Here is an 18,698-nt window from a genome sequence, read left to right as displayed (position 1 = left end):
GAGGGCTTTTGTCACACAAAATAAGTAGAGATTGACGTTGAATAAGAGAGAGGGCGTGGAGAAGGCTTATGTGGCGCAAGGTGGAATCCTAGTCCTACTAGGATTCTGTCTTATGACTTATTTTAATTTGGTTTCCCAAACCAAATCAAATCAAAATTAGATCAACCTAATTAAAATAGGTCTTAACCCAATTAAGAATCTAATTTAATTAGATTAAATTAGATTTAAATCTGATTTAATTCTCTAATCAAATTAGAAATTAGATTGACCCAAGTCCTAGTTGAACTAGGACTAGTTTTTCCTTGCACTTGGCTTATCCAATAAACCAATTGGACTTGATCCAATCAAGCCCAAACCAAATCTAATTAAATTATATTTAATTAGACTTAATCTCAGTCCATTGGCTTAATCAAATTAAGCCAATCAGCAATCGAATTGCTAATAGATCCTCTTGCAACACTTGCACTGGGTTAAATGTCAATCGTATTGATCATTTAACCCTAGAACGATTCTTAATCATTGATCAACCATCCGATCGGATCATGAACTCTAATGTGTGGGACCTCATAGGTCCGAACCTAAGCCGGTAGCATAGGAACAAATTCCTATACTAATCGAAGTGACCATCTAGCAATGGTACCCGACGATCGGATAAGTCGAATGTGTAGAACAACATCCTTAGAACCCATGCGGATATAGTTTTCATATAATTATCCTCTTGACCAAAATGATCATAGACACCCCAGAGTTCAACTGTCAACTCTGATCAGGTTGTCCACATTGTATTTCAAAATATCAAATCCATCTGATGGATTACCCTGGCCAAGGTTTTGCTAAATTAAAATACAGCGACTCATTCTTCTCCAACTCTTGGAGTGGTCAATCCCATCTCGATCACACTCTGACTTCGCAAGTACTTGACTGTGCCCAGAAGCCTTCCGTCTCTGAATTAAAAATTCAGTTAGTCCAGTACTAAAGCACAGTGAGTTGCTTGCAAGTCACTGAGGCGATCTCAAGTCTAAGGGACACTTATACCTATATCCCATCAGAGACATTCTCGACAGCAGAATACTCTGGAGTTGGTCACGTTCAATGATGATGTACCCTTACATCTCACCTGTATGCCATACCAGTGTCTCCACACTCCTTGGTTAAGAGAACAACCAACCCATATGGCCTACAGCGACCTATGCTCGATAGAAGCTGTTGTCCTTATTAACAGCCTATCATTTGGTCGTGAACTATTTTAAGGACTAATCGATAAATCCTCTCTTTATCGAATCTAAATAGTCCTAAGGACTTTATCATAACAACGGAGTTCATTAGAAGATGAAAGCTTATGATGAAAATGCCAAATATATTTTATTTATTAACAAATCAATTATAATACTTGGTTGCTCAACCGTCAACAGCTTGACGATTGGCTTTTTGGGACACATTTTTCAACAGAGTCGACCTCCCGCGACCGTGGAACTCGGAAAACTTACGGGTGTACTACCAATAACTTTATTTTAATTGGAAATTGCATACCTGTATGTCTTTGAACAATTCGCATAAACTGTGTCAGAAACGAAAGGGAAACGTCATCCCAACAAAGTCGAAAGCCCGGTTCCATTTAGACCGGATGGGGGGAGAGGCCCTACAATGCCCATATGTGCCCCCACAGCCCTGTTAGGGACAGGAGGAGAACCTTGCCCTAACTTAAGCAAAGTCGAAGGCCCGATTCCATTTAGACCGGATGGGAGGAGAGGCCCTACAACGCCCATATGTGCCCCCACAGCCCTGTTAGGGACAGGAGGAGAACTTCGCCCTAACTTGAGCAAAGTCGAAGGCCCGGTTCCATTTAGACCGGATGGGGGGAGAGGCCCTACAACGCCCATATGTGCCCCCACAGCCCTGTTAGGGACAGGAGGAGAACCTCACCCTAACTTGAGCAAAGTCGAAGGCCCGGTTCCATTTAGACCGAATGGGGGGAGAGGCCCTACAACACCCATATGTGCCCCCACAGCCCTGTTAGGGACAGGAAGAGAACCTCGCCCTAACTTGAGCAAAGTCGAAGGCCCGGTTCCATTTAGACCGGATGGGGGGAGAGGTCCTACAACGCCCATATGTGCCCCCACAGCCCTGTTAGGGACAGGAGGAGAACCTCACCCTAACTTGAGCAAAGTCGAAGGCCCGGTTCCATTTAGACCGGATGGGAGGAGAGGCCCTACAACGCCCATATGTGCCCCCACAGTCCTGTTAGGGACAGGAGGAGAACCTCGCCCTAACTTGAGCAAAGTCGAAGGCCCGGTTCCATTTAGATCGGATGGGGGGAGAGGCCTTACAGCGCCCTAATGTGCCCCCACAGCCATGTCAGGAACAGGAGAAGGACCTCGCCCTGACATGAGCAAAGTCAAAGGCCCGGTTCTTTTAGATCGGATGGGGGGAGAGGCCCTGCAATGCCCATATATGCCCCCAAGGAGGAAAACCTTGCCCTAGCTTAAGCAACTTCAATCGGTGGTAAACTCAGCCCGGACCTATATGGGAGCCGGGCTCCGCCGCCAACTTCGATTTTTGATAAATCCTGTCTGGACTCCCACGAGAGCCGGATTTCATACCCTACTTTGATTGCAGGAAGACTTCGTCCTGACTCCTACGGGAGCCGGGCTCTGTCCACGACGCCAAGGAAGGCTCCGCCTGGACTCCTACGGGAGCCGGGCTCCGCCCACAACTCCAACTTCAAGAGGGATTCCCCGCCCGGACTCCTACGGGAGCCGGACCTCATCACCAACTTCAACAGCTAGTGTTCTTCGTCCAGACTCGATGCAAAATAGGACAACTTACTCAGGGTGACAGAAGCTCGGACCCCGGACTCAAGCCCTAAGAAGGACCCCAAGCCCAAATGGCCCCGGGCGAGCCTGCTGCCATTGACGGAAAAGATGGGTTGGTGCAATAGCAATCGGGTACCTTCGAACGGCGTAAAAATTGAAAAGGAGATCGACAAATGACAATCCAATATAAATAAAAGGGACCACCAATGACCTTAGGACGTCGTAAAAAAAAAAAAAAAAAAAGAGAGGAGGAAGAGAGAAGAAAGAAGAATAAAGAAGTTCGACAGACAACTATTCGATGCAAGATACGGACGAGGTAACAAAATCTCCTTTTCATTTTTCAACTAACAAGATGTACGTTACAAGACCGGTGGGCCAAGAAAAAAAAATATACATCATTGCAAGTCTCGCGAACACGGTTTGGAAAGAATACATTGGAGGCCGCCTCAAGCCACAAATTTCTCTTCCCATTTTGTCCTTCCCAACCACGTTGCCCAGTGCGTGTGACGGGCTCATCGGCTTTCACCCCGCCTTGTTTCGCTCCACCTCCGAAGTTCCAACCTTAGGGGGAAAAGGATGGGATAGATTCCCAGGGGCGGTAGGGGCAATGGCAGCGGTGGCGAAGACCTGTTTCAAGAAGAACCGGAGTCACCCGGGGGGCAGCAGTGGCACCAGAGATAATCGAATGCTCCGTGACAGCCACCGTCCAAAATGCTCCGGCAAGGTCGGTATGCGCTACTTCCACCGTCCCCGCAATAAATTTTACTGCCCCACCGTCGACGCCGACCGCTTCTGGTCCCTCGGCCCCGACGGCATCAAGGATCCCGCCACAGCTTGTGACGACAGCTCTGCCCTCTTGACCGGTATCACCCCGCCTTGCTACTCCAAATTCTCGGGCATAATAACTTTACCGGCGGCCCCCGTTATTAAACCCCTGTTGTTGAAAGAATTCTTCCTTGAGCCCCCTTTGAAACGACGGGGATCCTCAGTGGCCACTTGATGATCGGAGGACTCACCGGCCGCTGTTCTCCTCCTCGCCTTCCTCCAAGCCCTAGACATCCCTTCGAGGATGGCCTCCGGGGTGGAGGGCATGACGTAGGAACCCCTTAGGGAAGAATCGAGGGGCTGAAGACGGCAAGGACCGGTGCGGAGGAAGTAGCTGAGCAGCTATGCTCTCAGACGAAAGAAAGGTGCCGTCCTCTCGGCAGGATGAAGCTCCGAAGGAAGAGTAGGGGGTTTAAATAGCCAACGGATCTTAGCACAGTTATGGCGGCGGGTGTCCCTATGCCAACCGGTGTATGCCACGTGTCCCGCATGTCCCACTCGCCGCTATCGAGGATTAACTGTTCACAAATTTCGTAGCGCGATGCTTGGGATCGCGTTTCGGCGGGAGTTCCGAAAAGACTCTTCAGGTCGTCTTAACCGGAAAAAGGGCTCTGACGTGCACACATTAAATGCCAACATATCCAAGGACGGTTATGCGCAGGAATTGAGAGGACAACTTCGGCCATACCCATCTTTCTGTACTTTCTTCATTCGTAATTCGAACTCGAAAGTAGGGGACTAGTGTTGGGTACAAAATACCCACGGCCGAAGTTCTCAGCGGGATTAGCCCTTGCGGACTCCGCCCGGACTCCTACGGGAGCCGGGCTTCATCCTCGACTCCAACAGCTGCAAACAGACTGCGTCCGGACTCCTACGGGAGCCGGACTCCGCCGACAATTTCAACAGCAAGTAGACTCCGCCCGGACTCCTACGGGAGCCTGGCTCCGTCCTCAACATCAGCTGCCGGTAAGCCTTGTCCGGACTCCTACGGGAGCCGGACTTCGCCTTTAACTTTAATTGCAGGAAGACTCCGCCCGGACTCCTACGAGAGCCGGGCTTCGTCATCAGCTCCGACCGCTGCCGAACTTCAGCCGACGGATCTGCACTCCCAGACAGGCCACGGTAATGGGCAACACTGCTCCACTCCCTGCGGCGGACCCTACGCGACCCCATTACTCCCTGACAGGCTGTATTAACGGCCATGATTCTGTTCCGCTCCCTGCGGCGGACCCCACGCGACCCCATTACTCCCTGACAGGCTGTATTAAGGCCATGATTCTGCTCCACTTCCCACGGCAGGCCCCACGTGGCACACCCCGATGATTGCCACGGGTCCACCCCGCTACTCTCTGCAACAAACTCCACCTGACCCTGGGCAGCCCGCTGTCAGACAGTTACAGATGTCGCTATCAGGCTACTGCCCCCTCCGCCTATAAAAGGGGGCTCCAGATACGTTATTCTATAAGCTCTCATCCTTTATCTAAAAACTCTGCTAAATTCTCCATTCGAGCACTCCATTCTTGTTGAGGCAGAGAACTGACTTGAGCGTCGGAGGGTCTTGCCGGAGCAACCCCACCTCTGGTTTAGACTTCCTTTGCAGGTCCCGACGGCGACCGCGACTTCCCCGACTCCAGCTTCTCCGGCGCAAGCAGATTTGCACCAACACCACTTTTTAGCAATACTGCAATAAAATTTTAGACAAAATTATCCCTCACAAAAATCATACAAAAGCCATTGCCCAACCCTTTCCCCTCCCCCCCACCCCCCTCTGTATGTGCCCTCGGCCCGTGGCTCCTCCATCTTCTTTTGTCTGTCCGTGGCTCCTTCGCCTTTGTCCCCTTACCATCCCTCCATAGCTCCTCCACGTCCGTCCCCACCACCCCTATGGCTCCACGTGCGCCTGCCCCATCCTCACCCTCCGGCCCACCACTTTTTCATGCTACCACAACTTTCACACCGCTACCATCACTTCTCACTAGAGAAAAGAAGAGCACCAGACAAAATTATTGGAGGTATTTTAAAAATTTGATTATACATTACCGATAATTTGATTGTGATACCAAACATATTAATCAAGATTTTTAGTAATTTTATTGCAATATTATCTGTATGTACCAAACACAGTAATCAATATTACTGATAATTTATTAGTGGTAATTTATTTTGAAGGCAATCCACAATACCTTCACCTCGCGATGCACCAAATGCAACCTAAGTTATACCCGATTAATATACAAGATTTAAGATATATTTTTAATATATATATAAAATAGACATAATAAAATAAATAAATGAAATTAAATATTATTTAAAAAATCGCATCCCACACGTCGCACTGAATTATAAGCTAGTAAATAACTAAAAATTTAGACTTGCTAAAATTTAGAATTGGTCCGGATCAAACCAAACTATGGATGTGATTAGGGATTAAACCGGCCCAAGGTGCACCCCAGAGTGTGTCGAGAGAGAGAAAAAGCCGTCCAAATGTGAAACGTGAAGAGGGAAGAACGACAACCAACTCTTCCTGCGGACTGCGGTGGCCCGTCGTTTCTCCGCTGCCCCTCTCTGTTTTCTCTCTTTCTTGTCGAGCCCTCTGCAACTGCGAACGGCAACCTGGGTTTCACTCGCCATCGCTTCGTCTCAGTACGTCCTCTCTTCTCTTATCGCATCCTCTCCTCTCTCTCTCGCCCTCGACCAAAACCCTAGCCCTCGTTCATCTTACCGTATCAAGTTTTTGAGTCTATCGATCGCCATGATCGCCTTTCTAGATTCTTCTAGTCCCGGCATATTACCGTTCGGGTCTTCGATTTTTGTACTCGATTCCGTCTGGTGTCGAGGGGTTTGGTGCAAAGAGCGTGGATTCCTTCGTTGATTGGGCTCGAATAAGAGTCCTTTTGGAAGCGCGGGCATGCTGAGGAATTTAGTCCTGACCTAGACGTAGCCGATTACTATATTCTCTTCTATGGTAATTTTTTAGATTTCTTTTTATGAAAAAAATAAGAAAAAACGTGAATTGGGATCCTATTCCGAAAGTTTCGGCCTTATTAATTGCAAATTCTTTTCAAAGGTGCATTGTTTAGTGTATTTGCCTTACTAGCACGTGTTATAGAAAAAAGTATATGATATCTGGAAACTATCAGTGGAAAAATTTAGCTGACTAATGCTTAATATACAATCACTGTCAGCTTGAAAACTGTCCTGTCATACTAATGTTTATACTCAGCGATACACAGCATGACCATTGTCTGTTAGCTGAATTTAAATATAGATCCAGTTAATCTAGTGGCATCGTATAACTCAGTTTACTTTGAATAGACTGGTTGCTTTAAAGCTGCATAAGATGACAGATTGTTAGGCCATGTTGTCACAACAAATGCTCATGTTCTTATTGTTAGATGGGCTAAAATGACTATGAAACTGTCCAGCTTTACGCTTGATTTATGACTAAAGAAAATAATTTAATAATTTGTGCCTTTACTTGACAAACTTTGTCATTTCCAGATGCAGAACTCTATGTACAATCTCTACAAATATAAATACAGACGCAAGGGAAATGTTTTAATTCTGCTCTTGGATAATTTAGATTTTCTCTGCAGTGATATAGAAATATGTTTGAGACACTAGGGTAACCTTTTTAGGCAGAAGACAACACCTTCTCAAGCTTTTCTTGTCTTTGGATCGCTTGATGCCTGACATGATTAGCTGGCATTGTACTCGATGCATGTGATTAGTTGACTGCCCTTGCATAACCACTCAGTTGACCCTATATAATGGTGCCGTATTTTCTGGCTGACTCACATTGAACCATGGGCATCTTAGATTGTGATATGATGCAATTGTTAGTCTTTCCCATCTCCGACAATATAATTCCTAAGAAGTTTTACGAAAGGAACTTGCAGCAGGACTGTAATTGCCCCAGCTCATCAAGGTGGTAGGAGAAGCATATTCATAGGTTTTATCCTCCCAAAAATGCCCATAAGGATTATGAGGCATGCTATTTTGCACATGATATCAAACAAATTACAGAAGGAGCCTTTTCCCTTAATTTTCTTGGTTTTTAAATTTTAGTAATCATACTAATCGGGCTTGATTTTTAAGCACAAAAAAATGAATTGGTGAGCATGTCTTGAAAAAAAAAATTTAATTTGTTCATGGGCTCCATTATTAGTAGGCTGATTCTTTGCAGAATACAGAATGCTGACTCAAAGACTGATCTTTAACTGATTGTCAATTTGTTAATGAATTGTAGTGTATTCATGATGGTGTTAATAGCACTATTTTAGTTATATAATAGTCATGGCTAAAATTATTATTTGCTGCTATAACAGTCACAATGGACTTTTGCTTAAAATAATTTGCAAGAAATCTCCTTTCTGACATGATTTTATTGCTGTGCTATGGCCATTTTAATGGAAAAGTAACCGAAAAACTACTATTATATTATATAAACAGTGATACAATCAAATCATGGCCACTATTACCTGTACAATTTCACTAGTAGTCATTATGTAGAATAACAAACACTTCAGTATTTTGTTGTTACATGTATCATAATTTTAGGAACAAGGTTTTAAATCTTGTCGGACGAGATTGCCCCGGTTTTCTTATGGAACGGGATGCATTATTGTCCCGTCCTGACCCAACACTTGAGATAGGAGATGTCCCAAGATGTGCTGGCCAAGATGCTGGGATAATGGCAGGATGTTTCTATCCTGATACTCAGGATGGTACTCCATCCCAATGGACATTCTGTCGGGACTTGAGTCCTTGGTTGGGAGTGCCTTCATACATTTATAACATCTGCTATGATGTTATAACTGCTGTTATTTAAAACCGTGATTTACATTTTTTTTTTTTTGGGATAGGTCTTGAATAATTTTTATCACTAAATAAAATGTGGAAATATGAATAATCTTATAAAGAAAGTAAGCAGGCAACTTGCAAGAATTTTTATTAAAAGCATTGGGTTTGAAAATTTTTATGATTAAAAGAAATGTTGATTTATGGATGACAGCCCGCAAATTCCTTTTCGAATGTTAGATCGTGTTAGTTGCATGTGATTTCTTGATCGTTTGCTAAAATATATCACTGTTTTACTTTATTGTTATTGTTCAATACTTCTTTCGGTTAATTTTGCCCTTTTCATATATTTAAAATGTAAACCATATAAAGGTGGTTTGTTTGACAGTTTTAATGTTGTTTGTTTTAGGCATGCTTGCAATGCATCGTGTGGGCAGTGCTGGTAACACATCAAATTCATCACGCCCTCGAAAGGAAAAACGCTTAACATATGTGCTGAATGATGCAGATGACACAAAGGTATGGTGTATTTCTCTTCCTTCATGTGATTCTCCTTATCTTCCTTTCTAGTACAACCCTGCTGTAAAATGATCATCACTTTTGGTTTCAAGTTTAAGCTATTGTTGGAGGTATGGGACATGTTGTTCCACTTCAAATCTTGTCTTTTCCTGCAGCATTGTGCAGGTGTTAACTGCCTCGCTGTTTTAAAATCTTTGCCTCCTGATGGCTGTGATTATCTTTTCACTGGGAGTAGGGATGGGACACTGAAGAGATGGGCTTTGACTGATAATGATGCTACGTTCTCCGCGACATTCGAGTCACATGTTGACTGGGTATGTATTCCTACACCAAGCCATGGATTCTTTTCTATATGTATAATGAAAAATTTATCTTTTCTATTTATGAGTGGCATGATTGTTATTGGATAGTTATTTCTTGTCACTTTGCATCTTCTAACCTTTTGTAAAACTGGATGTCTTAATCTGATAATGAAATAATTTCTACTATGCCACTTGCATCCTTTATCCAAAATGACCGCTACTTGTCTTCCAAATGCTTAGTTTGAAATAAAAATCATTATTTATTTATGCCATAAATAACAAGTTTGTCTATGTTTTTAAATTTTATTTAAATTTTATTTTTTAAATAGACGAGTATGAGTCTAAGGTGACTCAATTACTTGATAGGAGACTCTTAATTAATTGGTAAATTTATTACATTCTTACACCATTGTATCAATTTTGGTTTTGCTAGTCATACACAAACTTGTGGTTCAAACTTTTATGTAACATGGTGTGTTATGTATGTATTACTTGACCGATTTTAAATCTAACCTAATTTTCTATCTGAGGGCTTCCACCCGTTCTCACCCATATTTAGTATATATTTCGGTGTGTTATGTATGTATTACTTGACTGATTTTAAATCTAACCTAATTTTCTATCTGAGGGCTTCCACCCGTTCTCACCCATATTTAGTGTATATTTCAGTAGCTTTTAACCAAGCCAACCCATATAAAACCTGAACTTTTCTAAGCCAACTGATGCAAATGCAATATGTGTCCTGTTAGGTATAAAATACCCCCCAGCCGAAGTTCGTGACAGGAGTGACCCTCCGGAAATTCTACCGACTTCGGACCTTCGACGATATCTTTCCGAACCTCTCTGGCGGCCGAGTCTCCGCAACACTCCCAAGTTTTGCCGACGGATAAGCCCCCATCAGCATCGACCGGATTCTTTGCGACGGACGGACTCCACCCAAGTTTCCACGATGATCGACCACTTTCTAGACTTCATCCGGACTCCTACGGGAGTCGGACTTCGTCTCCGACTTCAACTGCAGGTAGATTCCGTCCGGACTCCTACGGGAGCCGGACTTCGTCCCCGACTTCAATTGCAGGTAGACTTCATTCGGACTCCTACGGGAGCCGGACTTCGTCCCCGACTTCAACTGCAGGTAGACTCCGTCCGGACTCCTATGGGAGCCGGACTTCGTCTCCGACTTCAATTGCAGGTAGACTTCATCCGGACTCCTACGGGAGCCGGACTTCGTCCCCGACTTCAACTGCAGGGAGACTTCGTCCGGACTCCTACGGGAGTCGGACTTCATCCCCGACTTCAACTGCAGGTAGACTTCATTCGGACTTTTACGGGAGCTGGACTTTGTCTCCGACTTCAATTGCAGGCAGACTTCGTCCGGACTCCTACGGGAGCCGGACTTCATCCCCGACTTCAGCTGCAGGTAGACTCCGTCCGGACTCCTACGGGAGCCGGACTTTGTCTCCGACTTCAATTGCAGGTAGACTTCATCCGGACTCCTACGGGAGTCGGACTTCGTCCCCGACTTCAATTGCAGGTAGACTTCATCCGGACTCCTACGGAAGCCGGACTTCGTCCCCGACTCCGGCTGCAGGAAGACTTCGCCCGGACTCCTACGGGAGCCGGACTTCGTCCCCGACTCCGGCTGCAGGAAGACTTCGCCCGGACTCCTACGGGAGCCGGACTTCGTCCCCGACTCCAACTGCAGGCAGACTTCGTCCGAGCTCCTACGGGAGCCGGACTTTCGCCCTGAACTCCTGTTGCAGGTAGACCTCACCCCGAATTCTTACGAGGGCCGGACACCGAGCTTCTACTACAAGCGACCCACTCCGAGTTTCCGCTGCAAATGATCTACTTCAAATTTCTACCACGAGCGATCCATGCCGGATTCCCACCGTAAGCCTTCACCCAAGCTTCCATTATGAACGAATTCCTTTCGGATTTCTATTGTAGATAGGCCTCGGCCGAGATTCCTCGACAAATGATCCCCATCCGGACTTTTACGGAGATTGGACTCCAACCGAACTTCAGCCGACAGGCCTGGACCCCCTGGCAGGCCATAATAACGGCCACGACTCTGCTCCGCTTCCTGCGATGGATCCCACGCGGCTCCATCACTCCCTGGCAGGTCTCAGTAACGGCCACAACTCTGCTCCACTTCCTGCGACGGATCTCGCACGGCTCCATCACTCCCTGGCAGATCACAGTAACGGCCACGACTCTGCTCCACTTCCTGCGATGGATCCCGCGCAGCTCCATCACTCCCTGGCAGACCACAGTAATAGCTACGACTCTGCTCCACTTCCTGCGACGGATACCGCACGGCTCCTCCACCCTCTGGCAAGTCGCGACAACGGACACCGCTCCACTCCCTGCAACAGACTCCACGTGGCAGGTCCCGGTGATGGCCACGATTCCACTCCACTACTCTTCACAACAAACTTCTCTTGACCCCGAGTGGTCCACTGCCAGACGGTTATAAACATCGCTATCAGTCTGTTGCACCCTCCGCCTATAAAAGGGGGACCCCAGATACGTTGTTCTCTAAGTTCTAATTTCTATCCTAAAACCTCTGCTAAAATTTTCGTTCGAGCACTCCATTTTTGTTGAGGCAGAGAACTGACTTGAGCGTCGGAGGGTCTTGCCGGAGCAACCCCAACTCCGGTTTAGACTTCTTTTGCAGGTCCCGGTGGCGACCGCGACTCCCTCGACTCTAGCTTCTCCGACGCAGGCGGATTTTTGTACCAACAGGATTGGCGCTAGAGGAAGGGCGTGTGTCTTCGCAGTACCCTTGTTCTTAAAGGAGCACTCAACGGGACCGTCTCCGGTCATCTTTTTCGACGTCCTCTCCTCCTTCCCCCGCTAGATCTTCGCCTGATGCCTCCCCGCAAAGCATCCACACGGCGATCCACGGCCTCCGCGGCCAGATCTCAGGCTCCGGCCTCACCCCCAGTTTCCCAGCCTCCTCCGACAGCGGCGGTTGGCGCGGAATAATTCGACCTACTGGTGCAGCAGGTCAGAGGCCTCACTGAAGCCGTGCAGGCCATACAACAGCAGCAGCAGCCGCAGGCATCAGTGCGACTGGAGAGCGTCACCAGAACTCCAAAATCCGACGGTAGGACGGGCCACTTGGGCCAGCCGCCCCGTCTTTCCCGGAAAGACGAATCCGAGGGTGGAGAACCCTCAGTCAGATCACGATTCCACCCTTGGAAGATCTCTACCTCTATTTTGTCAGAAGACCCTTGAGACCCGTAGTCGAGAGGATTTCCTGGACCGGAGGCTCCAGGAGATGAACCGGCGGATCGAAGAACTCCGCCACGCTCTCCCCGCTTATGGTGAGGACATTTGTATTGACCCTCCCTTTTCTCAAATGATCATGCAGGAACCGATCCCGCCGAACTTCAAGCTCCCTCAATTTGAAAGCTACGACGGGACTTCGGACCCAATTGACCATCTGGAGGCCTTCCGGACAATTATGCTGCTTCATGGCGCACCCGACACCATCCTATGCCGAGCCTTCCCATCCACCTTGAAGGGAGCGGCGAGAAACTGGTACTCGGCACTGAAGCCGGATACCATCTTTTCCTTTAATCAGATGAGCCACCAGTTTGTGGCTCATTTTGTTAGCAGCCGGCGTCCCCGGAAGGGTTCGGAGTCCCTCATCAACATCAAGCAGAGGGAGGGGGAGTCCATTCGGGTCTACATCAACCGTTTCAATGTCGCCGCGTTGGAGATCCGAAACTTGGACCAATCGGTAGCGATGGCCGTCCTGAAAGGCGGCCTTCAGAAGAACGACCTTTTATTCTCCCTGGAAAAGAAGTACCCCAGGGATTTTGCTGACCTGTTGGCTCGGGCCGAAGGGTACGTCCGAGCGGAAGAAGCCTTCAAAATGAAGGATGAGGAGACCACGAGAGAGCGGCAGGCGGGAGACTCGAGTAAGCCCGCAGTCGAAAAAGGGCCGAGAGAAGCTCAGCCACGTTCTCGAACTCCTCCCGGGCACTAGCGCGTCCAGACTCCTCCCCGAGCACGCAGGCAGGGAAGCCCGGAGCGCTGGGCTCGGCGGGGCTCTCCCCCAGGAAGATTCCGCAGCTATGCCCCCCTTAACGTGTCGAAAATCCAGGTGCTGATGGAGGTCAGAGAACAGCTCCCAAGGCCAGAGAGGATGCACACACACCCCGGGAAGCGCAATCCCAACAAGTTCTGCCTCTACCATCGTGACCACGGCCACGACACGGAGGAATGTATCCAGCTCCGAGACGAAATCGAGGAGCTCATTCGACGAGGTCGACTCGATAGGTTCATTCGGCGCCGGCCTGAGGGTAGAGAAGATCGGCCAAGGGCCCTACCGCAGCCTGAGCCGCCAAGGAGGGAAGAGCAGTCCGGAGATCGGCCTCCAATTGGGATCATCAACTCCGTCTCTAGAGGACCTTGACAGGAAGCAGACCTTCCACAGTCCTAGGGTTTGAAAACTTGTAAATGTATTACGAACGACCCCGCTTTAAATCAAGATTCCTTTCAGATCTGTACATCTTTTCCTTTTTGGCATGGACTTGTAACGACAGGGGACGACCCTTTCGGACAACGAAAACAAACCCTAATGTGAACAAGGTCGAAGGCTCGGTTATTTGTAGACCGGATGGGGGGAGAGGCCATACAGCACCCATATGCGCCCCCACAGCCATGTTAGGGACAGGAGGAGAACCTCGCCCTAACATGAGCAAGGTCGAAGGCTCGGTTATTTGTAGATTAGATGGGGGGAGAGGCCGTACAGTGCCCATATGCGCCCCCACAGCCATGTTAGGGACAGGAGGAGAACCTCGCCCTAACATGAGCAAAGTCGAAGGTCCGGTTATTTGTAGACCGGATGGGGGGAGAGGCCATACAGCGCCCATATGCGCCCCCACAACCATGTTAGGGACAGGAGGAGAACCTCGCCCTAACATGAGCAAGGTCGAAAGCCCGGTTATTTGTAGACCGGATGGGGGGAGAGGCCATACAGCGTCCATATGTGCCCCCATAGCCATGTTAGGGACAGGAGGAGAACTTCACCTTAACATGAGCAAGGTCGAAGGCCCGGTTGTTTGTAGACCGGATGAGGGGAGAGGCCATACAGCGCCCATATGTGCCCCCACAGCCCCGTTAGGAACAGAAGGAGAACCTCGTCCTAACCTGAGCCGAAACCGATCACATCAGAAGAACCTCGTCCTGACACCCATTAAGGTCCGGCCATTCGAGACCAGACAAGAAAGAAGAAAACCTTCTCGGCGGCCCTTTTAGGCTACCGTGACTCCATAAAAGGCTAGGGAAAACCCTTGCCTAAAAGAAGGAGGGAAATGTGAAGGAACAGCGGTGGGCTACCCCAACAAAAAACGGAGGCCGAACTACACCAAAAGCACAAAGGACCTCGTCTCTATGAAGAGGGAGGAAGAGAAAGTAAGATCTACGGTCGCGAACAAAAGGCAAATCGACACGGCGATGGTTAGGAACCTTCAAGCGGCGTCGACGTCGAACCAATCAAAAGCATAAGAAACTCGGTAATGACGACCTAATACAAAAATGAACAAGGAACCTTCGAACAACATCGACATCGCACGGGGCAAAAATGAAAGAAGTCCAGCGCACGACAATTCAACACGACGTACGGGTAAGGTAACAAAGATCTTTTCATTTCATTAGCAAAATGTGCATTACAGAGCCTGGAAGATCAAAAAAAAAAAACAAAAACAACGACAACAAACAGACAAGCGGCAAGAGAAGACACTTAGAGGGACGAAAGACAAAAAGAGCCCTAAGGGGGCCCGACTTCCTCCGACTTCAAACTTTCGGCTTCGACCCTCATCAGGGAGTGCCTTAAGCTCTCGACTTCTTCTTCCAATTCCTTCTCTCTCATTAGCATTTCCATATATCTCCGATGAAGCCGCTGGCTTTCGTTCTCCGCCTCTCGATGCCTTTTTCTTAGGATCTCAGATTCCGCCTCTGCATCCTTGACTGCCCGCTGCTCGTATACCAGCTGGATCTTCAATTGCTGCAGTTCGGCCTTCCCCTCCCCAAGGGCGATAGATAGCTCTTCTACGATTCTTCTCAGGGATTGGAGTTCGTCGGAATCCCGAACGGGAGCAAACTGAGCCCCTTCAGCTAGCTGCCTTTGAAGGCGGGCAACCTCGTCGGTCGCCATCCTGAGCTTCCCCTCGTATTCGTCCACCTGCCTGCACCAGCCGGCCCGGTACGCGTTATAGCTCGCCTCGGCATCCTGGAGCTGTTGCTGAAGGTCGGAGAACTTCGACCATTCCCGGTCACAGTCGGCCCGAGTCAAAAGTCGGGACGAGCTTCCTTCCAACTGGCTAATCCTCTCCTGTGCAGCCGACAGCTCCACTCTGAGAGAGCTGATCTTGGCAGCTTGGGCCCAAGATCGGTCGCTGGCGCGCTTCTTATGTTCCTCGAGCTCCTTCTCGAAGTTCGCTTTCCTCCGGCTGTACTCCATGATCCCCTTCACGTGAAGGTTCCGAAAGTAGGTGGCCTCCGCAGTGGCCTCAGAGTGGCTCTCCCTCAACTTGCGAAGTTCGCCCTCCATCTCCTTCGCCCTTTTGTTAAATGACGAACTTTCTTCTTCAGACGTTGGATCATGGACTTCAGCGGAATCCCCTGTGGCAGGGGAAGCGCTTCGGCAGGACACTGCCATCGGGAGACAAAAGCATCAAAGCGCGTCTCATTGCAGAAAGCAAAACAAAAAAAAAAGGGGGAGCAGAGTGGAGAAGCCCTCCAAAAGGAGAAACCCAATTTTATTGATTGAATGTTTCTTAAAGACAAGAGGAAAAAGAAAAATTGCAATAAAAGAAAAATACAAAGTCAGAGGTCTCAGACTTCTGAAATAGGAGTTGGGGAGCTCGGTGTTCCCGGAAGGGGGCTGCGGTGGCAGTAGCAGTGGGAGAGGGACCGGCTTCGTCTTCAGACGCCTCGTCCAAGAAGCTGAGGTCGAGCTCGGGAAATTTCTTGACCACCTTCTCCTGGCAGAGCTCGAACCCTTTGATGAATGCTTCTTGGCCGAATTTGACGTTCAGGTCCCTCATCTCTACGGAGGCCTTGAACTCCTCCACTGCTAGGACCCTGGCCTCCGAGATCAGAACCGGAATTTGCTCCGTCAAATTCGCGACCTCGGCCTCCGGCTTCCTCACCGTCTCCTCCGAGGTCTGCTTTTCTTTCTCAAGGGCCTCTTGGAGGTTGGCTACCTCAGCAACCTTTTCTTTGAAGCGGGTTACTTCGGCCCGGCGACTCTCCTCCGCCTGAATGGCGTCCCTTCTCGCCTGGTTCGTCGCCTCGATGTTGGCAAGGAGCTGGTGCCCGATCTGCAAGGGCGGCCAGGAGGTCAGAACGAAAGTTAAAGAATTAAAAAAACGAAGGAGCGAGGAGAAGGGGGAAGGTGAATCCGTTTACCTCGAGAAAGGACCCTAGGGAGTCCCAAACCTGCTGTTCGGGATCGGCGCGATCAATCCTCTGGACGACTTCGGACAGGATGCAGCCGTCGATCAGTCACTTTATCAGGTCCCTGTCATTAGAGGGATTCTCCCCCGGCTCTCCTTCGGAACCGAGGGACTCTTCGATGGCGGCTCGGCGGCTACTCACCCTGCGGGCCACCGACTTCCTTCTCCTCCCTCTCTCAACCCCTGGCGCCTCCTCGAAGCGGACCCCCGAAGCGGGAGCCTTAGCGGGAGAACTCCTTGAAGAGGCCCGGGGAGCCGGAGGTTCGGCGTCTGAAGGAACGTCGACCGCGAGGGCCGCCTGGGCAGGCATGGCCGAACTCGTCTCCTCCGTTCTGACCTTCTTTGCCGATCCGGAGGCCGCGACGCCTTTTCTTTTGTGAGCCTTGAGGCCCCTGGCGAGCATCCGTGCTGCTTCGGCGTCCATTCCTAAAAAAAAAAAAAAGAAGAAAAAAAGGAAGAAGTGAACAAAAGAGATCAGTAATGGAGTGAAAAAGGAAGAAGTGACGCGTAAAAAAAAAAAAAAAGAAGAAAAAGAGAGAAGAAGAGCGGGAGAAAAGAAAAGGAAAGGAAAGATGGGATATTCGCAGGGTCCAGGGGGCTCAAACCGATGTTGAACAAAAACTGCTCCTTCAGAAGGTTGGGAAGGGAAGGAGTTGAGTAACTAAGAAGTTTCCGGGCGGCCTGAAGGTCGTCCTCTCCCAGGCTAAGAGCCCTGCGGACAGAGTCCCTTAGGGAGCCCCAAGAGGGCAATCCCAGCCTCGAGGTCGGGCAATGGACGAAGAGGTACTTCCCTTCCAGTTGTGGATTGAAGAGGGAGCACCTTTCAGCAATCCCTTCTTGCCAAACTGAGGGGAGAAATACCACCAGTCCTTCGCCGAGGGGTGGCGCTTGAAGGTGTAAGAATACCTAAACAAAGAAAGAGATGGCTGAACTTCGACTACGTGGCAAAGAGAGAGGAATCCTATAAAAAATCTAAAGGAATTCGGTGCAACTGAAGCTAAAAAAATGTCTAAAAAACGGAAAAGGGCGACGACGAAGGGCGGAAGCGGAAGCCGGAGTCAGGCACGGAAGGCCTCCTGATACAGGCATAAACGGCCAGGTGGAGGGGTGTTAGTCCGGTCGGCGGGACCAGGAAGCTCCAGATCATACTCCGGAGGAACTCCATACTGAACCCTTATCAATAGAAGCTCATCCGGAGTCAGAGAACAGGGAATGACACCCGACACAAAAATCGGACGAGGCCCAGCCCTAGATGTGGGTTCGTCTACAGCGTGGGGGTTCTGGGGGGCTGAGGCGGACGAACTCCTGGAACCACTAGAGGCGGAGGTGCCAGAAGACATTTCAAACAAAGACCCTAAAAATCCCGAAGAAATCAGGCGGGACAAGAGGCGAAAGGTTTGCAGGGGACCAAACCAGAGGAATGCGGCAGAAGAAAAATAGAGGAGAAAGGGCACCTAGATGGCAAGAAGAGAAACGAAAGTTCCGGGACTAACCTAGGTCGCTCCGAAGGATGTAGAGGGGCGAGGACAGAGATGACTCGAAGAACGCTTAGGGCCAAGGTGGACGCCAAAGAGGATCAGAGCTTTCGGAGAGAAGGCAGACACCGACAGAACTCTCAGGCGGAATGAGATTCCTGAAGGCGGAAAGGCGGGTTTAAATAGACCCTGGGATCCGGCGCTATAATGATCGCGGATCTCCCCAGGCCGACCCACGCTCGCCACGTGTCCCACTCGCCACCGCAGGCGGCTAAAAGCGGCTGACAGCTGACAGAGCCATTACTGCACCGTACCTGGGCCAACGCTTCAGCGGGAATTCCGAAAGGTCCCTTCGGATTGCCTCGATTTGAAAAGACTCCAGCACGCGCGCATTAAATGCCAGAATATCTGAGGACGATCGTGCACAGGATTCTAGGAGACAACTTCGGCTGTGAAAATTTCTCTGTACTTCCTTCATTCGAAACTCGA

General features: G+C 49.1%; 1 protein-coding gene across 6 annotated transcripts in view; it reads left to right on the top strand.

Moving 5' to 3' along the window:
• The first annotated feature begins 6,094 nt into the window (after nucleotides 1-6,094).
• Nucleotides 6,095-18,698, top strand: part of LOC105035370 (uncharacterized) — an 89,363-nt gene continuing 76,759 nt past the window's right edge. For 3 of the 6 annotated variants that reach the window (XM_029261934.2, XM_010910916.3, XM_073245425.1), the window contains exons 1-3: nucleotides 6,101-6,281; nucleotides 8,848-8,957; nucleotides 9,113-9,271. In XM_029261934.2, coding sequence (XP_029117767.2) covers nucleotides 8,850-8,957; nucleotides 9,113-9,271 — 267 coding nt within the window. In that variant the 5' untranslated portion in view covers nucleotides 6,101-6,281; nucleotides 8,848-8,849. Of the gene's footprint in view, nucleotides 6,282-6,406; nucleotides 6,604-8,847; nucleotides 8,958-9,112; nucleotides 9,272-18,698 lie in introns of those variants that run through there. The other 3 variants (XM_073245423.1, XM_010910918.3, XM_073245424.1) reach the window with 3 other exon arrangements.

This window comes from Elaeis guineensis, chromosome 11 (assembly GCF_000442705.2).
Source record: "Elaeis guineensis isolate ETL-2024a chromosome 11, EG11, whole genome shotgun sequence".
Classification (NCBI taxonomy): Eukaryota; Viridiplantae; Streptophyta; class Magnoliopsida; order Arecales; family Arecaceae; genus Elaeis; species Elaeis guineensis.
The sequence above is the reverse complement of the archived record's forward strand: the minus strand, read 5'-3'. Positions and strand labels throughout refer to the sequence as shown.